Raw genomic sequence first — 24755 nt, forward strand, 5'->3', positions numbered from 1 at the left:
TGTCAAGGGTAGCACCGTAGTCTAGGTATATTTAGAAATTCCCCGTTCCTTGCATTAGCCAATCAGCTCTCTCCCCTTCCTGTCCCTTCATGTCATGTTTCCTGTTGTGGTGTGGACCCAGAAAGTTTGCAAACTGCTCATCTAGCGGTCGGCACGTCTGCCTCACAGTTCTGAGGCATTATCAAAGAAGATTATTTTGGTAATATAAGCGCATTCTGGGCTCCATCTCCTCCCCCGCTCTAAATCAGCTCAAAGATTTGATGAAAATGCAATTTTCAGGCTGTCAAAGCAACACGTGGAACTGTGACCCCTCTCTGTAAGGCCCTTTGAGCGAATCACAATCCACAAGAAAGGCAATTTCAGAAAATACATAAATTACAGCGATAAAGATGACGATACATACATGTGCGCAAACTACGAGTGATGTTATTACCGAATGCATCTTACACGCCACAAAATGATGGCAAAAAAGGGACTTGCCAAATAGAGAGAATGAAAGGTATGCACAAGCTTACCTCGAGTCAAACACAGGGTCAGTGTACACGGGAAGCGAGCACAGATGTTCTGCTCCAGGACTGTTTGCATGCACGAGAAGCCCCCCTTTCTCTCCCCCTGCAGGAGGGCCATCTGTTAGAGCAGATTGATCCATCGGCCAAGTTGTCTGAATTTACATGACTTTAATGCATTCATTCTAATTAAAGCAAACAAGTCAGGACACAACATTCAACCTGCCACCTTGAAGGCCTCTCATTTAGCGCCACTCTTCTCTTTAATTTTCGCCCAAGCACTCTGTCTGAGGCAAACAATGTCTTCCTTGACCAATACTCTCTTTTTACAGTTGAATAAATGTGGTGGTGCTGTGATCAATTGTGATCGGATCATATCCCTGAAAAAGTACCTGATTAGTATATGGCTTTCATTGCGACTGCGACCATAAAAAGTGATCAGGCGCAGCTCGTACTTTACAGCCTGCAGCCAACTAGAGAGTCTGTATCAACAGGTCTCAATCATGGATGACTGTTATCTGAATCTGCAGCATAAAACCCAGATCGGCACACCCTTAAATAAAAGTGATAATAAAAAAGTTGATAAAGCCCATACAGGACCACCATCCAAGTTAGCACGTCTGCCTCACAGTACAGAGGTCCAGGGTTTGAATCCGGGCTCCGGCCTTCCTGTGTGGAGCTCTCCCGTGCTAGTTTCTACACACATCCCCAAAAAATGGCTAATCAGACACTCTACCTCACAGGTGACAAACTCAAGAATTGGCAGGCCAGATTTGGCCTGCCAATTCATTTTCTGTGGCCCGCAAAAGCAAATCAAACATGTCAGCCTCCATGCTTGCTAAAATCTCTACCAACATTTGAAATTCTCATATGTAATAAATAATAGCTGGCTATTGTAAGCATTGTCTTATTACCAAACCCTTCATGACAGTAATTCAACAATAGTTGAATAAACCGGTGCCCGTGACTTCTTTATATGGTTTCAGTCATAATTGCCCCAGCCCACAAAGGGAAATGGTAACTAAAAGATGGTTTCTCCGATAGTTTCACAGTTACACCCGCTACCGACAGAATGATAATGTTGAGTATGTCACTCTTTTCGCAGCGGTGTGTTTCACTTCCAGACAATAGACCCGAGTTCCAACACCACTGCTATAAGTAGCGCGGTGGTCTAATGGTAAGTACCGGTACTTCTGCAGTACACTGGAAAGGTGAAATTCTAATTGAGGGCGCTCAGGAGTATCAAATTGATGAGGACGTTTGTATGCCACAGACAGACTAAGTGCTGCAGACTGCAGACACGTCGGCCATATGCCGTGAGGGGCTTGTTACAAAGGCTGTTGACTCAGTAATCCCCTCAGCCATCGCCGGTTTAAGAGGCTATTTTTTACCGGCTCTCAGTCTGCTGGATTAATACAAAGTAATTTCCTGCTCTAGATATGTAAATTTTATTGATATAATTCTTAGACCATTTTGGTTTCTGTTCTGTAAATGAAAGAGAAAGGCACTTGTAATGTTGAAACAACAAAGACTTCCATTTGATTCTTTGCACGTGTGATGTGATGTACATACCTTCACCATCCAGGAGAAAGCAAGCGAGCAGGTGGGGACACGTCTCCTCCAGAACCGAGCAGAAAGAGCAGAATGCAGTGGGTCCTTTGGAAGATAGACGGTCCAGGAATACCTCAGTGCGCCTCTTGTTGGACTCTTGTCCCAGGATTTCCTTGTACTCCCCAAGCGAGAACACCTTATCGTAGACCAAGTAGGGTAGCACGGCGTTGACGTCCAGCTCGCTCAGGAGTTTCTGCCTGTGCTGTTTGAGGATCTTAGCGGCCCACCACTTCTTCTGCTTGGCGCACGGCCTCCTGGCGGACCTCTGCTGATGATGATATTGCGTCTTGCGCTTCCTCGTAAACCACTTCTTCTTCCCGTTGCCAAACATCCTCAAGTTGAGTAGGCCCTCCAGTATCTCTTCAACAGCCTTCTCAGCACACTTCCCAAAGGAAGGGAGGTGCATATTTCATGCCGGAGAAGCCACCATGCCACCTCGTTTCACAGAAGCACACGTTGTTGTTGTTGTCCGAGTGAGGACGAGACAATCTGGACAGTAGCTGACTTCTAGCTGGGTACTTACCAATACTAAGAAGATTATCAGACTCTTAAATACACCGATGCAAACGGCTAACAGACTGAGCAGACATACACAACGTAATTCACAATCCTCAGACCTGTCTTTGTTATTGATGGTAATGTAGCTCAAGGGATGTTCTACATCTTAACTGACAGGAGCCCAATTTGCGTTCAAGCAGAAAGCATATCCAAATTTTATTTATTTACTTATTTTTGCTTTTTGGTCGTGAGAGAAAACTGTAAAGCGGCTTTTTCGATAAATGAATAAAGCAACAAATGTGTTTGTGTGTGTGTGTGTTTTTAGTTTCACTGTTTTGTTAAATTTGTATCAGCCATGGTTATGAAAACTTGAACTACACTCAAATTCTGAATTTTAACCCTATAAATGCTTGTAGAGGGCAAATGTTTTGCAAAGGTAGAGAAGCATTACATCACTTTTTGCTTCAAATCGTCACGCAACTTTTTTTTTCTTTTTACGAGCATCGCAACTAATTATCAGTATGTCAATAATTAGCAGTTATTATCATTGTAGTTGTACTTCTTGTGCAGTGTCCGAATTTAATAAATAATAACAATTACATCAGAGTTGGAACAGCCTGAAATGTGCTTTTGCACTTTAATTTTGAGTGTGACTCCAAATCCAGACCTCCATGGGTCAAATAAATGTAATTTCCATTGATCATTATTGTGTGATTTTATTTTCAGAACATTCAGCTATGAAAAGAACACAATATTTAATTCGAATATTTCATTCATTCCGATCTAGTTATTTTAGTGTTCCCTTTTTTTGAGCAGTTGTACTTATTGCTATAAAGACTGAGAACACAGCAGAAATGACCAATACAAAACCATTGGCACTGTTATTTGGGAGCCTGCTTGTTGATCAAAAACGTAGATTACATTTCATTCAGACGATGAAATACTGAACAATAAAAGACCTTTTTAACTGACCCTGAATCAGAGGATTTCATTTAAAAATTCTCAAAGTGGTGCATGAACAATGCCTGATCCCTCTTGTTCATGTGCTGACAGGCTTTCTCCACATTTTTAGTCAGTCCCGGTGGTCCACAGCTGAACACGCCAATCTTGGACACCTACAGTTCATAACACGTATTCACACATACGGTATTCTATTGCGGCAACGAAATAGGTTCACTCCTGCGCTCCTGACCTTTGGATGAACTTCCTGCAGCGAGCTGAAAAAGGACACGAAAGGAGGCCGGCCAAAATGGGTTACAGACCTCAGGCCGGTGAACAGGCTGCGACTCCGTATTTTCTGGAAGTGACGCTCGCATATGTACTGCTCACACATTAAAAAAAAAAAAAAAAAAAAACAAGAAATACTATCCTCATATCCAAACCAAATTTGTATTGAATATGCAAACGCCACACAGGAAGCCATTTGTCGATTGCAAAAATTGTATGTTAACTCACCAGCATGGTGGTGCGCAGGTCAAACTTCTGGGCCACCTGCGTGATATAAGTGTGAACGGACACCAGCTCTAGTGAGTCCATCTCCTCCACCTCCCTGATGATATCTGACACCCACTCAAACTGACGCTGCGTCCGTGTCACCCAAATGAAGTACACCTGAAAAACATGTTACGAATTGGAAGTACCGGAGGCGGTAGAAAGTCATACTGTAAGTGTGCAAGTCATAAGTCTCATGACTTAAACTTTGGAACCCTCAAATTAAATTATAACTTATTTATTTATAGAGGATGAAAAAATATGACCGAGTTGAGACTGAACAAATTTGAAAACTCAAAAAAAAAATCCAACGTCCATTTCTTCTGCATTTTTAAGCAAACAAGAAATAAATTCATCTGCATTATAAAACTATCAGACGGATTACACAAATGTTTTGGTCTTAGAGGTTAGCCTCAGACTAAAATAAGGAAAAATGAACCCTGAATTAATGTGACAGACAGTTTATCTACTTCAATTAGAGTTAATGTACAAAACAGTTTGACGTCTTAAGTGTTCACAAATGCACAAAATTCTACCAAACAAGTTTAGTGTAAACATAAATCAGGAAATCAGATTACAACAATGGAAAGAAATCTGTGGCTTTATCACTTAAACTTTTCTTGTTTCAAGAAGCAATGATATGTAAACATGTGGACTGCATCTGTTAAGCACTGATCTTATCTAGACACTACATAAATATGATGTGGATTTAAATTGGATTGTTTGGATCTACTGAGAGTCTTGTTCTAAAATCGGTGACTCCAGTTTGACCCGCACGACTCGCGTTCCACAACTTTCGTAAGCACGTCCACAAGGACGTATTGAATGATGAATCCATATTATTAGAGAGAGGCATACCTTTTGACACTGAATCCTTGACCTGATGGAGGACTTGAACACCAGATCCTTGAGGATGGAGGCAAATGGAGTGACACCAATGCCTCCTCCCACCAAAACAGACACCTCAAAATCAGTCCATTCCTGATGTCCCTCTCCAAACGGGCCATCCAGATACAGCTGCAGTAAAGGGAGCAGTGCAAAGCGCTCAAGGTTATGTTGGAGAAACATGTTGATTTTTAAGTCAGTGATGAAATTTAGACTCGAAACAAATGTGACAGAGCTCTGTTTCGCAAGCATATTATGAAGAAGAAATCCAACTCCCATACACACGTGAAAAAAATAAAATAAAGCCAGAACAGAAAATCTACTGATCTCAAGACATTTCCCACAGCACTTGTTCGAAGACTGTAGGGATTTTTAGAAGGACTTTAGAAAGAAAAGATATTGTTTTGAAGACCAAATTCCAAAAGTAAGAAAGAGGTACTTATGTCTTACCTTTGGATAGGCTCCAAGCTCAATCAGACTTTCCTCACTGTAGAGCTCTCTGAGCTGGCTAGTCCAAGGCCCCACAGCCCTGATGTGCAGACTGAGGGTCTCCTCGTGAGGGGCTGATGTCAGCGTGAACGGGTGGTACTCATCTGTGCCCAACCTCAGGCACGCAATGCGGACCCACTGGCCGGAACGATATACAAAGCCATGTGGTCGCTTGAACTCCAGATGAGTTACGCCTGCGAGGGGTGAGTTTAGTTCAGACACAATTGATTATTGATGCAGTTTAATTGGAGTTCAGAGGCATAAGCCAACGAAGCAGCTGCTTGGAGCACCACTAGGGGGCGATTAGCAGTCAACAGAGCCAAGTGTTGTACAGTACCGGTAGTTCTTATTTTGGCAGTGGGTGGGTTAGTATTGAAAATGAGAAGAGTGTAAAATAAAATAATAGTCTGTTCTCATTGGACAATGAGAACAGACTATTATTTTATTTTACACTCTCTCTCTCTCTCTCTCTCTCTCTATATATATATATATATATATATATAAAATAGACTATTTATATAAAATTCAAGTTCAACAGTGAATCATCAATAATCAATAAAGAGAGAAAGAGAGGGTCCGAAACTCTTGCGTCACCAACGAAGGAAGTCAAATTGGCATTACATAACAGACTGAAGGTCACCTGAAGGCAGCAGCTCCGCTCTGATGACAGAAATCTCCACCTTTTTCCTGCTCAGGCTGATTAATTTGTCCAACAGGAAGAGCAGTGCGGGTGGGATGAGGAAGATGTAGAAACGTGGCTCTTGAAGCAGGCCAAAGCTCCCATGAATGATTGTCTAAACATGCCAGAATCACAACATCACACATGGAAATATGATTCAGCTCTTAAAAACTACTGACAAGAGGGACATCTTGTGCATTTAGCAGGTGGGAGATAAAATCGCTTACCAAAATATACACGAGGACATAAAGGTTATGAGTGATCCAGAAACCTTGGAAACTGATGCGGCGGAAATAGCGAGAGGCAAAAACGTAAATGAATGCCAAAGTGAACAGAAGCAGCACACCAGTGAGACCTGAGAACAACGTGGGCAAAGTATGGCATCATAGCACAATGCCACAAGAAAAAAACATTCTGTGACATCAGAACCGACCACAAGAGAATACCTGGAACAGTTTGAAAGAACCACCATGACCACTTCAGAGGAAGTTCTGACCTATCATGGGAAAACGGACTAAATTAAAAACCAGTTTTCTCAATGATACTTGAGGATCCTGTCACCAATCCAAAGTGGAAAATAATTTAGCAGATACTCTGTCCATCACAATTTATGTATATAAATCTTAAGGGGCATCTGTATAATCTGAAAAGATGCTTCATAAATGAGGTCATTTTATTCATTTTTAAAAATACACCATGACTAAACACATCTTAAAGGATAACATAAAAATGAGTGGGCGAAAAAAAAAAAAAAGTTCAGTTTTATTTATTTATTTTTTAGCTCATTGACGAACGACCTCGTCCATATACTGTATGTTTTAAAAATTAATAGTTGTCCTTGAGCAAAATGATCTGAATGAAATGACTGATTCTCAGCATTCACCCCATCAACTCATGGCGAAATGTGGGTGACAAAAAGTTAAAAACATTACCCATTGTTAGTCAAAACCTTTGGGAACAAACAAGCCAGGATGTTGAGATCACTGATGGAGAAGATGTAGATGTTGATCACATGACCCAAGCTGTGTGCAACTACAAAAAAATAAACAAACAAAAAACAACCATAAAAAAGTATATTTAGTGCAACGTAAATATACAGGTCATAACATCGTAAACACAACTTACTGAATTTACTTTTGAACATCAATTAATTTTAATGATATGAGTATTTGCATGAGTGGCAGATTTGATCATTCAAACAACAAGAAAAAATATATACTGTATAAAGCTATGTTTGGGAATAGCTACGCTCTGTCAATGAGGATCGCCTTTGTACTAAACCTTTTGAAAGTAGGACTCAAAGCATGGCTGTTTCATCATTTTCCAAATAATAATAAAAATGGTGGCATAAAAAATTGCTGTATACACATACACAGAGAAAGAGAGAGAGAGAGAGATTTTCCTTACATTATTGGTCAAAGTATATGAAAATAAAATGATTTTATACTGACGAAAAGTTGGGAATATTCGGCTTTGGGGTGACATTTTATGATGAACCTAAAATTTACTTTCCAGGTGACCTTAACTTGACTTTCTTTGAACTTTGTATGCACATGTCTATCTGTTCAATATTATAGTACTTTTACTAGAATTTGATGTTGTCTAACACGGTCAGGCAAAAGTCAGATAGTCTGAACTTTTTGTGCGTCATGTACTGTAGATCATCCAGTTTACTGCCCGGCAACCTGTGAGTGCGATGGCAGTCACGGCCATGGAGCGATGAAGGTCGATGGCGGAATCAAAGGGAATGTATCTGTTGAGGAAGGTCTCTCTGCACATTGTGATGAGGTTGCGACACACGGTGAGGAGCATGTAGGGAAACAGAAACGAAATGGCAGCCGCTGAGCCACGGGAAACTACCACGCCCACTACTGAAGTCTCAGGCATGCCTGTTGATGTGGCCTGCAAACTGTAGTCTGAGGAGCACATTTGGAATGACTTAGAACTCACGATACATTAGCAGCACAGAATATCTGATTAATCCTTACAGTAACATCTCTCCAGCGCCACGCCGGCTGTTATGCCGTAAACCACGATGACGCAGACAATATGCCGTCGGTGGTTCTCAATGAATCGTTTGAAGTGTTGGATCTTCTGCCGGACGGGGCTTCTTACGTAGTAGTCACGCTTGGGCTTCACGTACACTGTGGGAGTATTGAGGCCAAGCCTGTATAGAATCGCATGAATTACTATCACCACCGTTTGTTTGTTTTTTTCAATAATTCGAAATACAGTAGTGCCTTGAGACATATACAAAGGAATTAACTACATTACACCATCAGCGACACATCGATATTTATTAGATGTTTATATCCCTATTTATTTTTCATATTCTCATAATTGAGTGAACAACTGACGCTGATGTTAGCATTAAGCTCGCGGACTATCTATTTGTTTAAACACACAAGGAGAATTGTTCACTTCTACGAAACTGCTACTTATTGTCGAGTGAGTCGTTTTGAGTTCACTGCCACAATGAAGTGGAAAAAATAGGCTGAATGGTGGCTCAGGTCTCCAAAACCTGAGAAGCTCAGCAACATACAGTATATCTCAAGGCACCACTGTACTATTTGTCGTTGGTTATCGATAAGAAAATGAGCACACACTTTTTCCGTCTGCGGATATCCTGTCCATCTGTATTGTCGCAGCTGTAATCAACAATAAAAATCATGTGATGGGAATGGAATCATACAGTTGAGGCATGGTGCAGTATGCAAGGTCTTGTTTATAAGGACATGGCTGGTGGTCATGCACGACGAATGCTTCCCCTTCAGGTCATGAGAGTGTCAAAATATTCAAACCAGCTATGTACGTTTTCTGAATTGCCGTCGCTTACCTTCTCGTTTGGCAGATGAAAGAAACTCTCTGGTCTCGATTCAACAATTTCTTTCCTTGATTTTCCACCCCTGCATTGACAACACAATCGGTTAATCAATCATCATGAGGTTTGAAGATTGAAGAAAAAGCAAAACAAAACCTTCAACCTTTGACGCTGAGCTGGGCAAACTGCAGCTCCTTGTCATGGTCCCGCAGGAGGAAATGGAAGTCTTCCCACGTGATGTTTTCTTTGTTATCAATCCCCGCTGCCTGCATCATGGCTCTGATGGCGTCATCCATCTGACACTTTGACAACGCTCCGTTGGAGATTTCAATAAATGACCTTAAAGTGAAGCCAACAACTAAATATTATCTGAAGAGGATTACTTTTGTAAGATTAAATAAAATACAAACCTTAACATCCTGGAAAAGTCTTCTTTTGATAAAAAACCAGTTCCGCTGATGTCATTCATGGTGAACATCAGCTTGGACTTTTCCTCAGAGGTTCCTGTGCAAACATGGATGCTCTCTCACACTAGAACCTTAGGTACGATGCCAAATCCACAATGCGAATCGGAATGAGTGCATACTCTTGGTGGAGTTTAGAATTGCACTGTGACATGTTGGGAGTTTTTCCAGTCCTTTGTAATATTTTGGCGACTTACCCCAGCATGTGAGGACAAACAATGTTGCTGTTGCCGGAAACCTCATATGTTCAAATATGGTCAAGTTCATGTTTTTTCACAAATCGATGCTATTGGTCTGTACCCACACCATCTGTTATTTTTACACAATATTAACTGAATAAGAGTGATGAAAAATAGCTTTAAAAATCTATTAAACAATTTGGAAACATGAAGTTTTCTAATTATTATTAACTTGTGTCTGAATTGTCATATAATGCATTTTCCTCACTTTGTGGGACTTGATGTTGCCTCAAGATTACATGTAATACATCTTTATTTCTAAAGCACTTTGACAACAGCTGCAGCTGTAACAAAGCGCTTTACAGAGGATTTAATAAAAAATACAATTCATTTAGGCCTGTTGCACTCTTTGGCAAGCTACTTGTAATTATTGTATTACTTATGGCTCTGGGACTTCTGACAAAGCATTTGGAAAGATGGTGTAACAACAACTACCGGTATTTGCTTTTGTGACGTACGATTGGCTCGTGAAGGAGGTCAGAGTGAGCACAGACTTTGATGTGGACGATTGTTTTAATAAATGAAGAAGAAAGAAGAAAGAAAAGAGAGTATTTTTGCGGGGGGAACATATTAAAATGAACATGATTTTGCGGTTGTGTTGATATTGGAGTTCAATCATACATAATGCATATGATATGATTTTTAAGATTCCACCCAAGAGTGGCAGTATGTTCGAAAGCCTTATTATCTTTGTAAACAAAATGTTTTTAACCGTTTGATCGCATTATCAAAATACTGGTGGATAATACTCAGTTTGCTGGGAATGTTTCAGTGCCATGTGGTTTACCTTTCATAAGAATGACAACGACATCAAGAAACTCCTGAAAGCAGAGGTAACCATTGCCGTCTTTGTCAGCCAGTGTGAACATGGAGTTCACAAATAAGGAGTCAGGTTTGAGACCCAGTGCATCTGCAAACTCTGTAGCTGTCAACTCGCATTGCAGAACCTCTTTGGCTTTTTTACAGGAAACACCACTCATGTCCCCGGCATCGCACTTCTCGATTTCCAAAACCTGAGCCAAACAAGGAGAGTGCATCATTAAACCATCCCTTACAAAAAAGTTGTATCTGTTGAAATGTACGTTATAAAGTATACTTGAGTGTAAGTAGATGCAGTGTACTTTTTCATGCTTAATTGGAACAAATTAAGTTTTAAAAGTATACTATCTGTCCTTATACTTTTCAGTACAAGCCAAGTACCAGTATACTAAAGCAGACTTCTGTGAAGTTCATCAAAATATAATATGCACTTGTAGTATACTTGAATAAACTACTTTTTGCTAAGGGATACCTAGCTAGCTAGCTAGGTATTTAGCTAAATAGATATCTGGTTATCTCGGTCGCGATCCAATTTACCTTGGAGAAAGCATGTCGGATGAATGTTTCCACAATCTGTGCCCTTTGCTCTCCTGTTAATGCCTCCCTCAGAAGCTCCTTTTCACTCATCTTACTCAATTTAACCGCATGCCTCTTGGCAGTCACCTCCTTGTGTAGACACTTGAGGAATGCGGCACGTTTGCTCTCATCATCGAAAAACAGCACCTGGAATGGCAAATGGGAATCCTAGGTGATAATTGTGGAAGAATATTCGGACATGACAGTGAAAACTTTCAACAGTATTTCGATGCTCACTCATTCAGGGTACTAACCAGGTCGTATTCCTTGGGCACTTTGAGCAGCACAGCTTTCTGGTGGCGGTCGTTCGAGATGAGCACATCAATGTAATGCTGCGTGTCAAGATTCAAGCAGCGGAGAGCAGCTCCAGATCTGTCCCATATCTGCAGCTTCTTCTCCTCTGTGACCTCGACAGCGACAGGATACAGAGGCTTTTTATGGTTCTGCCACTCAGAGGCTAAGGAAGGGAAAAAATGGCTATGAGACTCTTTCTGTCACTAACAGCTCTGGAAATCTGAATAAACTGCCAATCTCAATAGTCTGAAGACTAGTTGACGACCTGATGTCGATTTGAGTCTCTGAGAAATCTCCTGGAGCTTAACAGGGTCATCAGGGAATCACAGTACTGTATATTCAAACATGTACAGTTCTTTGGTGGAGACAATTTGGAGATTTTTTTTTTCAAATCCCCAGCAGATTTTGGAAACATCTCAGAGACATTGCAGAGATTACTTCTGTCCACGATATGGTGTTAACTTGTAGAAGTGTTAAATAACTCAGGATAGAGCAACTATTATTTTAAGCCTTGAAATAAAAATACTTTTGAAGTACTGTACAGTACTACATACTTTTACTGTACATATGCACAAAATGTTGCAGCAACCTTCGAGCGATATCACCTTAGTAAGAGCACAAGCAGTTTTTTGTTTCATGACTCGAATGATCAGTTGCTGCAATGTCTCTGCCAGTGAGAGAGAGAGGCCCTTGATATTCTTACCAGCGAATCCTGAAACGTTGCTCTCAACTCTTCCAATGGGGTTTCCCCTTTTCTGGAATTTCCTGTAGCGGGACGTTCGGTGATACGCCACCATACAGGCCATGAAATAACTTACTGTGAAGGCATTTTGATGATCAATATCGAGACAGTGCAATAATAGAAAGAGGTGAATGTATGATAGATGATACTGACCAAGAGGAAAGAGGAACAGAATGATAATACATATCCCAAAGCCAACTCTGCTCCCATCAAAGTAATTGAGTTTGGTGGCATCGGTGCAGGGATGAAGCATTGATGATTTGAGCTGTGTGGGTTGAGGACAAGGGTCGCCTAGGGCCAGCAGTGAGATTATTCTTACATATTCAGTCATTTGACTGAAATTGACTGATTCCTAGATTTAAAATCTCAGTTTACCACTGTTCCAGAAGAATACATTGCTTTGCAAATCTGAATTCTCAGCATTCGTGACCGCAACAAGGATGTCGTGGAAAGTCACGTTGCGGATCCTTTGGATGTCATCATCTGAGAACAAACTGAGAAAGCGAAATTTAAGAATAAATCAGGAACCCATCAGTGACTACACACAGCATGAGTGACATCATTTGAGCATGTAGATCCTAATGGGAGGAACTCACTCATTCTGTTTGTTCTCAAACCAGAAACGATCGCCATTTCTTATGCGTTCAAACTGGTCCAAGATTATGGCGGAAAAAACTGGACCTGGACCACCCATTGACTCGAGCAGTCCTCCGGGGAAGAGCTCTAGTTTGGAGATGTCTCCACCATAAATGTGTGCAACTTCTCGAAGCAACTGTGAAACAAGACCAATTGCTTGTTGCCTAGATTGGCTTGTCATCTATAAAGGGACACATGTGAATTTTACCTGTGGGTTACTCCTGTTGATGTGAAGACTAATGTCTTCAAATGTCTTTACAGGAGGCAAATCCAAAGCTTTTCTGATTTCCGTGTAACTGCGAAGGCCAAAGTCTCGTCCTCTCTGGACAGTCAGCGCGACCAGATCTGTGCGTGTGAACTTAAGAGGTCCGTACATGAAGTCTGTCGGGGTTGGATTAAATTGTCTTATTTGATTTGTGCTCTTATGATATGGCGTTTTCAGGGTACATCACCTCTTAGGTCCTCCACAACAATGTGGTCAATTTCCTCTGCAATCTGAGAGGCCATGCCCATGATGAGGTCATCCACATCCCGCCTTGTGTTCACATTCACCGCCTGTTGACAAAATGACACGAGCATAAACAAAAAGAAGCTGACCCTCCTTTAACAGCCTATAAGTAATAAAAAAATACATTAAAATATTCCAGAACCTTTGCCAGAGCTTTTTAGCTAAAAATATAGGACTGTGATATTTCACTGAAAAAACATATTGTAATAACATTGTAATAAAATATATTAGCATTGAGTGAGTGGATGTGATTTTTGTGTTCATTTAAAAAATACAAAATGCGTACTTCTTATTTAAGTTTATTTTGACAGCAAATCTTACCTGGAAGTGATATCAAACAGTTTGAAGCTTTGCTGGAGAGTTGTTCACTATGCAACAATGCATTGTTGTGAAATGAGCTGAATTGGGTTAACTGTCCCAATACAACGGCCCTTTTTTTTTCATTAAAAAAAAGGCCAAAACAACAACAATAAAAAAACAACAACAACACACGAACGGCTCTTGAAAAAGCTCGAATGTTGTGCCACTGGTACCACTGTAAATTGAGGATAGGTTTAGCAGTGTGTCACTGTATATACCTGACGTTTCCAAAAGCTGTTACAAAGTCGCAAGGCTGATGATAAACTGCCATCAGTGTTGATGATTTTTCGGAAATGGCAGGTTCTGTTTCTGTACAAAACAAAACAGCCATTGAACATGAAGAAATAACAGGCAACAATTTGAGGTTGAGAGGAACACTAGTTAGCACTGCTACCAGTTAGCATGTTAGAACATGTACCGTATGATATGTTGGTTTTAACTGATAATGAGTGATTAACACCTGATCAGTCAAATGCGATTTTTGAAAGTGGATGGTTCCATGATAATATAAAAAAGAATTGTAAAAAATATATATACCTCATATAAACACCAGGTGGAGCCATAGTGATACCTAATCTCATAGCGGCAGTCTCAAACTCGGGGGAAATGGCTGGATCAACAAATTTTTGATATCCTGCACAAATAAATCATAATCATATTTAAACTTAGAGTATGAATAAATGTTATGAGCACCGAGTGTTTTAACTTTGTAAGAGTGGTTGCACACACTCTGTTTTTGTTTTTAATCTGATTCTTACCTGGGTAAGGCGGAAGAGTCCTGTCTCCCAGGTATGCTGGCAGCCATTCGTAAAGGGCGATATTCTGTTTTTGTTTTTGTTTTTAGGGAGAAAACATTATTGGATTTTATAATGTTGTCGTAAATGCTGCCCACAGTTGACATTGTTTTGTCTGATCATCAAAGAAAAACATTGGCGCAACTCTTGCGTCAAGAAAGGATTAGATCAAGACTTCTCCCTCTACCTGGAATGTGGCCACAACTGTCTTCCTGGCGTTTTGAAACAACTCCTCGTCAGACCACTGTGGGTGCTCCTCACGCAATTTATAGGCTAAATAGTTGTGGTAACGAAACCAGATGATCCCTTCTGCTGCTGTGAACACATTCTCATTGCCCCAAGCATTTCCCAACTCTGGATACACAAGATTGAGTTATTTTTGTTAACTTCAATACATTTACAAATTTAACAATGAATACAGAAAAGTGACCTCAAATTCACCTTAATCGATGATGTCACACAAGTACTGTATTGCAATATGACAATACAGTATACGAACACCAATTTACAGAAAGTTGCTGCTGATGTTTGTTACAAGTGCGTAACAATAGAGTAGCTTCCTCCCCACCCACCATGCATTTATGACAAAACAACTTTTGCTCAATTCAATAATATCCATCATAGCTAGAGCCTCAGACTTATCACCCTGATCTAAGCTAACCGGCATGAACTAAATGCACAAAACAATTTCTTTTTGTGTCGCCTGATGTTAAAAGTAAAAGCACATTTTACCATAGAGGCCCTCAGGTCCATGATCACCTGTTGTAGGGTCAGCTGCGCTCCACATGAGCCTGTGACTGGTCGCCTGCCTCGGCATGTTCTTTTGCAAACCGGAGGCGAGCAGCCCATTAGAAAAGCTTCTCAGTGAGTCTGACCAGGAATTGCTGGGGCCATAGATGGAGCTACCATCAATCCAAGCTGTGACCAGGTTGACCTTCAAATAATTATGAACAGTTAAAAACACCAATCAGCAGAAGCACAAAACCTTCAGGCTCCTGCTAGAGTGCAAGGACATGAGGGGAAAAGCCTAGTAGAACACACAAACTTTATTTGGGGTTATTCAGAGGTTCTTTAAATGGTGTGTGTTGAATCTCATTCAATGAGAGCTTGAATGTGAAACCGATACCTGTTATGAGTTCCAATATCACCTGTGTACGAGGGTTTCCCGGACTCTGGCCTGTGTCTTTGTCCCATGGTCCTCTCTGAAAAGGCAGCAGAACTTCACCGGTGGCATTTGGGTCAAAAACAGGGTCACCTTTAGGCACTGGAATGTTCATGAATTCAGGTGGGCACCCAGGAGTCCTTGAGTTCATGATCTCAAACGCAACGTGATAACCTGAAAAGTAAATCATTTGTTAAGTAAAAGGTAGAATATTTAGATCTGAATAGTGATCATAACTATGCTGCTCTGAAAATAATCCAGATAAATATTACTCTGTTATTGATCGCCATATCTAATGTGGGATTATTGTGCAAGGAAACATCTCAGTACTTCCTTGACACTCTTGTTTGAATATATAATTGCCCCAAATTTCCTTGTCAGTGTAATGTAGCTGAACGAACAAAAAGTAATTTGCCATCCAAGCGATGATGGGCAAGAAATAGTTAAGTAAAAAAAAAAAGAAAGCACATACAGAGAATGATAACAGAAATGTCCAGAAATCCGTGAGAAAAGGGAGAGACTCAATTAGAGTGCATTTACCAAAAAACAAAGATAATACAGTGTGGTTTCGCATGGAGGGCAACCCAGAGGGGCCGACGCTGACAGCACGGCTCAGGCTTCGTGGATTGGGCAGCTCGGGCTCATTCTCTGCTTGGTAGACGCCATCCAGGAAGTTGGCGGGCACCAACCGCACAAGGTGTGAGCCTGCAGAAATATAGACATTGATGCCAAGTTAGAACCTCACACACAACACAACACAGGACATTGATGCACTCACTGACACCATCACGGATTATATAAACTTCTGTGAGGAGAACACTGTACCCACCAGAACTCTGCGGTGTTTTTCCAACAACAAACCATGGATTAATCCGGACATAAAGACCCTGCTGAAGGAGAAGAAGAGAGCTTTTCGGTCGAGAAACAGAGAGGAGCTGAAGGCCGTGCAGATTCGGCTGAGAAGAAAGATTAGGGAGGGGAAGAAGTTATACAGGATGAAATTGGAGGACCAGTTACAGGCCAGCAATGTCACTGGTGTCTGGAGGGGCCTGAAAACCATCTCAGGACATGACAGCCCAAAGACAGTGGTCGAGAAGGACAAGGACTGGGCAGATGGACTGAACCATTTTTTCAACCGTTTCGACCAGTCGTCTGTCCCTTCCCCCAACCACAAACTGCAACCTCTCTCACTGAGGACTTCTTCTCCTCCCCCTCCTCTTTCGACCAGCTCTCATCAACCCAGTATGTCACCTGGTTCCTGCCTGTCCGTCACAACAGAGCAGGTAAGGAACCAACTGAGGAAGATGAATGTGAGGAAGGCAGCAGGTCCGGACAAGATCAGTTCCCGGCTCCTCAGGACCTGCTCTGACCAGCTGTGTAACATTGTCCAGCACATCTTCAACCTGAGCCTGAAGCTGGGCAGAGCTCCACAGCTGTGGAAAACTTCGTGCCTGGTCCCAGTGCCCAAGACCCCCCACCCTAAGGAGCTGAACAGCTACAGACCGGTGGCGCTGACGTCTCACCTGATGAAGACGCTGGAGAGACTCATCCTCGCCCACCTTCGACCGCTGGTGAGCCCGTCACTGGACCCGCTGCAGTTTGCCTATCAGCCTGGCATCGGCGTGGAAGACGCCATTATCTACCTCCTCCACTCAGTGCTGTCACACTTGGAGAAGGCTGGGAGCACTGTGAGAATCATGTTCTTTGATTTCTCCAGTGCCTTCAACACCATCCAGCCCAATTTGCTGGGAGGCAAACTGCAGAACGCCGGAGTGGACCACCATCTCACAGCATGGATCATAGATTACCTCACAAATCGGCCGCAGTACGTGAGATTGCAGAGCTGTGAGTCGGACAGGCTTCTCTGCAGCACTGGAGCGCCGCAGGGGACTGTTCTGGCTCCATTCCTGTTCATCCTCTACACCTCGGACTTCAGACACGACACTCCAAACTGCCACCTTCAGAAGTTCTCCGATGACTCTGCGATTGTTGGCCTCATTACAGAAGGGGATGATCGGGAGTACAGGGGACTGACAAAGGACTTTGTGGACTGGTGCCAGCAGAATCTCCTCCAGATCAACCCGAGTAAAACTAAGGAGTTGGTTGTGGATTTCTGCAGGAAAAAGTCCTCACCAGCACCGATGAACATCCAGGGTATGGACATAGAGAGGGTGACCTCCTACAAGTACCTTGGTGTTCTTCTGAACGACAAACTGGACTGGTCTACAAACACGGACACCCTGATTAGGAAAGGACAGAGCCGACTCTTCCTACTCAGGAAACTGAGGTCTTTTGGGGTTCAGGGGTCACTCCTTAAGACGTTCTATAACTCGGTGGTGGCCTCGGCCATCCATTATGGCATTGTCTGCTGGTCAGGCAGCATCTCAGCCCGGGACAGAAAGAGACTGGAGCGACTGGTCAGGAAGGCCAGTTCTGTCCTGGGTTGCTCCCTTGACACTCTGGAGGAGGTGGGCAACAGAAGGATGCTAACTAAGCTAAAAGCTATGATGGCCAGTCCCTCCCACCCCCTCCAGCCCGCCCTGACAGCACTTGGTAGCTCCTTCAGCCAGAGACTGTTACACCCGCGCTGCAAGAAGGAGAGATACCGACGCTCGTTCCTACCGACTGCTGTCAGGCTGATGAATAAAAAATAACAATCATATCATAATAATCATAATAATAATAATAATTAAATGATGTGAAGGAAAATTGTAGTACTGCGATTTATCCATTTGTGTTCATATTGTATTTAATTGAAAGATGTTTGTTGTTGTTTTTTTTCTCTTCTTCTTTCTACATACATTCTTGCTGCTGGAGGCTGTAAATTTCCCCATTGTGGGACAAATAAAAGATATCTTATCTTATCTTAACATTTACAGAAACACCCTTTGTCACTTCACACTTCAGCCATAAAATTAGAAATATGTTAGAATGTATTCATAAGGTGAAAGTCATCACAGAGGTAAAACAATTACAAACATAATGTAAAAAAAAAGTTTTTATAAACCTTTTGACCAACAGGGGAAATGTTTGAACGTCAAATCTGTTTTTCATTCAAACCGTGGGGTTCAGTGTTGTTGTTGTTTTTTTTAATTGTCCGTTTCCAATTGGCCATAGCCTCTCAGCTTTCTATCTTTCTGTTTTTGTCTAGTTTGCTCGGGTTTCCAATGCCTGCATTTTTAAATTGGATAGATCGTGCTTGTCATAATGTTAGATGTGTAGAGTGTCTGACGACTCTACTGGCAAAACTATGGGACGTGTTTTGACAGCATAAAATGCTTCGGTCGACGCTAGCTTGCTTCCTCATTAAAAAAAACAAAAACTGAAACATGTTTTTTGCGCCAGTAATGGGCGGCATTTTTCACAACCCCGATTTGTTCAGTGGCTATGTCAGCGCTGTTGGACAGTCGGCGTTGGTGCGGCTGGATGGATGGCTGCTGAAGTTGAGGAGAGAGGAGCGTTGGCGAAGAGCGCCGATGCGTATTTGGAACCGTGAGTCGCCGCTTGGAATTGAAATGGATTTCCATGGGGCAGGAGAAGTGAACCAATCTCTTTTTTCGTCAATGGATGCTACAGCTTCTTGTTGACTTTGAAACTTAGCTTGTAGCCGACGTGTGCACATTTTGAGCATGACGTCTCTGATCCACTGGTTAAAGGACACTTTGATTCTCTCCTCTTTCATCTCAAACTGCTTCAAACAACAAAGCGTGTAATGGAAAAGTGGTTAGAACTACATGACTGTCCGTGTTTTATGTTATGTGTCGTGTTTATTATTTTACTTTATGTTAACTGTTTTGTTAAGCGCTTTGTTACAGCTGCCGCTGTTGTGAAAGCGCTATATAAATCAGCATGTATTGTATTGTATTGTATTGTATTGTATTGTATTGTATTGTATTGTATTGTATTGTATTGTATTGTATTGTATTTTTTGAAACTCACCCACTGCTCCACGTTTGGGACATCCCAAACTGTTGTACCAACCGTCAAAGCGAGGAACTTCCCATGTGATTTCACATCGCGAATCTGTTCAGATATACCCAAAAGCCGTTTTACTACCAACCTTGTCCACTCAGGGCTCAAACTGGTTTCATCTAGTCGTCCACTCACCGACGATGAGCAGCAAACCGAGCACTTCACAAGCACTCCAAACTCGCTTACGCAAATCCATTGATGCAGAGAGGTTCCTTAGCTCAGTCTGCAGCCAAGAGCCGTGGATGACTTCTGAAAAGTTGAGATAAAGTGAAAATAATTTTACATTTATTCGTATTCCCCTTTTACGGCGAATTTTTGTGCAACTTTGTGATGGGTAAGTACGTGGGCCTCGGTTGGAATCCACACCATATAATGTCATATATTTTGTGTGTGTGTTTGTTTTTCTCCCACTATATAAGGCTATGCTGTTGCTATTGAACACGATTTGCTATGCGGGATCAAAGGAAAATGTTATTCAACATGCTTAAATTTTTATTACTGTAACAGCTCATCTATCAAGTTGATTGATATTATGTAAGGTCTTAGATCATTTTGTCCTAATGAGAATGTTTTATTTACAAAGAAATCTTCAATTTACCCCCTTTCGCCTATTAAGATTCGAGGTTGTATTAAAGCTTTGGTACACTAGCAAAATATTCCATCATTTTCTCTTAACATAAAAAAAATCTGACTTTTTGACACCCATTAAGGAGCATGGTACATATTTTAAATTAATCAAATCTCACTGCATACTACTCAACAAAAGGCACAAAAAGTATCATATAAAAGTATAAAGTCTTGTCCTAGTTTGCTTGAAAATGTACTTAGTGGTATATGCAGTACTCATTAAGGCACACTACTTGTAGTAAATAATTTCTGGAGCACTTAAGTGAAGTTATCATTTCTCTCATCACAGTGTTCGGAAATCATTGCAATGTGTTCATGTATTTGTAAAAGAGAGTGTGAAAGAGTCATGATTACCTGTGTGGAGGTTGAACGGTAGTGAGTATAAGAGGTAGAGGCAGAAGCAGATGAGAGGTGGTGAAGTGTCTGCTTTATCAAAAACATGTGACCTGGAATTCCCAAATGGGTTTGGTCAGTTGCTCTGAATCACACCCTTTTCCCACTTTTCCCCAGTCAAACCATCCTGTTCCTTGTGTATAAATGAGGTGACTGTTTCCTCACGAGTTACACTTGCTGCTTCACTCCTCTTCCAAGATTCAGGTCTGGACACAGCAAGGATCTAATATTTTCACATTTTTATTAGCGTGCCCCCCACCCTTGCAACGTGTGTTAATTTCTGTCTGCAGCCACAAGAGCCGAAGCCGATATGGCTTTTTACGATAACATTTATCCATTCTACCATATTCAAAGGACATCCTTCATCTTCAGTGGCCACTTGCTCACCGTTATCATATGTTTCCTTGTCATTACATTCTGTCTACTTCTTATTCTGCCTGGAATTCGAGGAAAGTCGGTGAGTGCAAGCCTCTCAAATTAGTCCAGCGCCTTAAAAATCAGCAATGACTTAAAAAAATGTTCACTTGATGTCTTTCAGCGGCTGTTCTGGCTGTTGAGGATCATCCTGAGCTTGTTTATTGGTGCTGTCATCGTGGGTGAGTGCAGCACTTTTTCCACAACCCCCTTTTTTTAAAATCTCCCATTGAATTCTTTTTCTCACCTTTCTTTTCTGCAGCACTCAACTTTACTGACAACTGGGCTGAGGACTGTATAACCACAAACACAACCTACAAGTCTTTCAGCAGTGCAATGGTTCACGCTGATGTTGGCTTACATGTTGGCCTATATGGCATTAATGTTACACTGAAAGGTGAGTCATTTTAAAATAATGTTTTGGCAGGTGTAAAAAAAAAAAAGCAATAAATCACATCACTTACAGTCGATAATGTCCAAAATAAATGTTTATTCGAGCGTTCTTCTCAGGCATGGGCCAAAGAATAGAGGCTCTTCCACCCATCAAAAAATAACAATCGATTACCTCTCTATCATCGATAAAGGAGACATTAGTTGAATCCAAATGAGCCCTGAAGGAATCCTGTTGGACTCATTATGAATATTGAACACAAAACTTGAAATGAAGTTCAATTCCATTAGAACTTACATTGGAAAACGGTCTGGAAGATAAACATCCAAAATGCAGTAAAATAATGTTTGGTAATTATTGTACCACGTGTCATAGCAGGCAGAGTGTACAGACGGCCTCATGGCAGCGTATGAGATGACAGGAAACCAGCCTGGTTATTTTACCACTTGGATTATAAAATAAGAAAAGATTAGAAGACCTTTATTTGTCTCACAATGGAGAAATTCCCAATTTACAGCAATCTAACAAGTTTATGCTTTGATAAACACTTTTTTTCCAAGTGTAACATATACGGTCTAGAGATTAGTGTACAGATATGACGTACAACCTAAAAAAAAACTTACCGGTTGTTGCCCCAAATGATCATCATAAAATGTCAATTATAAGCTGTTGTAAACCACTGGATCATTATACACATCTTGGAACATTAGCAATGCAGTAAATAAAAAAATGGGTGAAATTTCTAAAATACGTTACGCATTAGTTTAATTCAAATTGTACTTGTATCAATGTTGGGAAAATTAAAACACCTCTAAAAGATTAAATGCAAGTGTGTTGTACTAAAAGGTTAAATACAACTGAACTGTATTTAACAAATGCACTTCACTGGATTGAAAAACAGAAGAACTAAAAAAGTTTGAGTCACTTAAACTTGCACAGTTATTATTTGATTCTGTGATTATTTTGTCCATCACTAAAGGCGGCACATGTACCACTAGGGATACTTGCACAACACTTTTGAGACTGACTACAGTACTGATAAGTGATATGTGCTGTGAAATCCCCTAGGTGGCAGTAATGCACAAGGTATGTTGTTCCATAGCCAGTCATGTTGAAAAGGAAGCACAAATAAATAAATGCTATTCTGGTATTACACCATCAACAAATTACGGTTCACAACTACTAACCCGAACGTTGCAATCACCATGCTCCTCTGCAGGCAATCCAGTTATTCAATTGAACGAGACTATAGACTACAATGAGATGTTTTCCTGGCACGACACTACTGAGGACGATTATAAGGAAGCTTTGGAGAAAGGCCTCCCGAACCCCATCCTATACATCGCAGAGAAATTCTCTCTCAGCAGCCCGTGCGGCCTCATCTTTTACTACAGAAACTCTGGGCGCTATGCATCTGCAACTCTCTGGTATGTAATTATTATTTTTATTATTATGAACTTGCGGTCTAGAAATGTTTAAATGCTACAGAAATTAACTGAGTATTCCAACCAGGATGGCATTTTGCTGCTGGATGCTGGCCAACATCCTCTTCTCCATGCCAGTTATTTTATATGCCGCCTACATGATGTTGGCTACAGCCGCCTTCATCTTCATCTCAGCGGCCACCTTCACCACCATCATGCATGCGCCCAAATGTGTTTTCTCCATTGGAACCGTCCCTTTTGAAGTGGATTATAGCCTTTCATTCTGGCTGGCTCTGGCAACCGGTAATTGATAAATGTCTTGATTACAGATTTAATGACATTTATTTGAATTCGACTAAGCTGAAATCCTTCCTAGGTGTGCTGTGCACCGTCATTGGGGTTCTGGTAGTGATATTGAACTTTACGGCACCTGAGAAGATGAAGGAGGCTTTCAGTGTGGCTGCTGACAGTTGTGAAGATGAGGACATTTCTTACGGAGAGACATACCCGAATTCAGCCTTCCTTGATGATGTAACGGTCTCACCATGCACACTCACCGAGGTCACAGTGGTCAGTATCCTGTACATTCAGTTCATACATTGATCATCTCATAATATCAGTTCGACTTGACATTTGAAAACGCAACAGAATTCCACGTGTCCAGAAAAAAATCTTTTCTGGCGCCCCATTTTGTTTTTTGAACTTTAAACTTTAATCAACACGGCACCGTTGTCAAAGAAGAAGCTGATTTACTTGGCACTGATACAATCAGTCAAAAAATGAGACAACTGGCGAAAGCTAGGGGAGAGTCTGGATATTTGACAGGCAGTTGATTCCATTCGCTGATTGCATTTTAGTGACAGAGACTCTACACGCTTCACCTTTTACCCACATGTACATATAAAATTATAAGTATAGATAAGTTTTATTGCAAAACAGCTGTTATATCTGCAACGTTTATGAAGCCATGCACCTGGGATTCCAATTTTAAGTGAGAGTAAAACTATTGGTCGACAGTCAGCCACTCATGAAAACTAGCGGCTGAACCCGACACACTACGCCACACTTTGGGAGCATTTGGTTAGGTTGTTTGATGTGTGGCGGACCTTCAAGACATTGATGAAAAATATATTCAAAATTTTCATTTTTTGAAAATAATGACTTTTTGAATATTCCTGATATTATCGAACACATTTATGGAAAAACACCCTCGCATTATATGGAGATTTGTTCTAAAATTTCACTGAGCAACTATAAATTTAGATCATGAAAGAAATAGTATGAACATCTTCAATTACTTTTGGGTGTTTACATTTTTTTGGGGGGGTTGCAAATTTATTTTTGCACTTAACTGAGTGAAAAGTTAACAATATACAGCTGAAAAAAACAAGCAGGAATCAATAATGATACAGTGCAGTTCTACATCTCAGCAAATTACAACTACTGTTGATCATTGTTTCATGTAATACCACTCAGTGTCGATCATTTTATTTTTGAAGAAAGAACTCACTAATTGATAACACATAACATCCTTTTGTTTGCATTTTTTAGGAGCATGGATGAGTCTCTCTCAGCAATTTTCGCATTCAATACTTGAGGATCTACCGAATGTGTTACAGAGAATGTTGAATGTCACTTGTGTCTGCGTCAAATGCGCATGTTTTTTTTTTAATGTATAGTGATTTAATTGTACTGTACTGTATATGTAAATACACATTTATTTTGTATGGGATCCATGCACTGCACTGTTAATAAACACAGGAGTTTTTTTCGTCTGGCTTTGGCCTATATTGTTATTCGTATTACTAATACTAAAAATATGTAGATCCTGCTAGTGAAATACAGTACACCATATTTCTTGTTATGACATTCAAGCAAGAGTATCTACCCTTGCAAAACATAGAAGTCGTTATTGAGACAGCCACGATCCGAATTCTTGGTCAACTTTTGACCTAGGCAG

General features: G+C 41.0%; 3 protein-coding genes across 9 annotated transcripts in view; 1 reads left to right on the forward strand and 2 right to left on the reverse strand.

The window, feature by feature from the left end:
* tjp1b (tight junction protein 1b) overlaps positions 1–2611 on the reverse strand; it is a 69388-nt gene extending 66777 nt beyond the window's left edge. For 3 of the 7 annotated variants that reach the window (XM_052061409.1, XM_052061412.1, XM_052061408.1), the window contains exons 1-2: positions 2079–2611; positions 516–627 (exon numbers count right to left, since the gene is read on the reverse strand). In XM_052061409.1, coding sequence (XP_051917369.1) covers positions 516–627; positions 2079–2523 — 557 coding nt within the window. In that variant the 5' untranslated portion in view covers positions 2524–2611. The remainder of the gene's footprint in view (positions 1–515; positions 628–2078) is intronic. The other 4 variants (XM_052061414.1, XM_052061413.1, XM_052061411.1 and 1 more) reach the window with 2 other exon arrangements.
* Positions 2612–3160: 549 nt separating this feature from the next.
* Positions 3161–19742, reverse strand: duox (dual oxidase). Its single transcript, XM_052061509.1, has 33 exons — positions 19682–19742; positions 19514–19597; positions 16115–16279; positions 15561–15748; positions 15145–15346; positions 14600–14766; positions 14377–14440; positions 14156–14252; positions 13837–13927; positions 13203–13305; positions 12959–13131; positions 12711–12886; positions 12490–12608; positions 12268–12405; positions 12076–12189; positions 11333–11535; positions 11040–11225; positions 10471–10696; positions 9391–9484; positions 9144–9319; positions 8996–9065; positions 8766–8807; positions 8148–8326; positions 7845–8075; positions 7092–7191; positions 6606–6655; positions 6387–6514; positions 6121–6274; positions 5442–5674; positions 4965–5123; positions 4071–4226; positions 3808–3936; positions 3161–3730 (listed from the first exon to the last, which is right to left on the reverse strand). Exons 1-33 carry the CDS (start codon positions 19740–19742, stop codon positions 3608–3610), a joined length of 4581 nt encoding a protein of 1526 aa, XP_051917469.1. The 3' UTR covers positions 3161–3607.
* duox2 (dual oxidase 2) lies at positions 19583–24615 on the forward strand. Its single transcript, XM_052061506.1, has 9 exons — positions 19583–19880; positions 20684–20770; positions 20857–21023; positions 21105–21162; positions 21243–21377; positions 22591–22798; positions 22884–23098; positions 23172–23365; positions 24347–24615. Exons 1-9 carry the CDS (start codon positions 19877–19879, stop codon positions 24356–24358), a joined length of 1080 nt encoding a protein of 359 aa, XP_051917466.1. The 5' UTR covers positions 19583–19876; the 3' UTR covers positions 24359–24615.
* The last annotated feature ends 140 nt before the right edge of the window (positions 24616–24755 follow it).

This window comes from Hippocampus zosterae, chromosome 3, assembly GCF_025434085.1.
Source record: "Hippocampus zosterae strain Florida chromosome 3, ASM2543408v3, whole genome shotgun sequence".
NCBI lineage: Eukaryota > Metazoa > Chordata > Actinopteri > Syngnathiformes > Syngnathidae > Hippocampus > Hippocampus zosterae.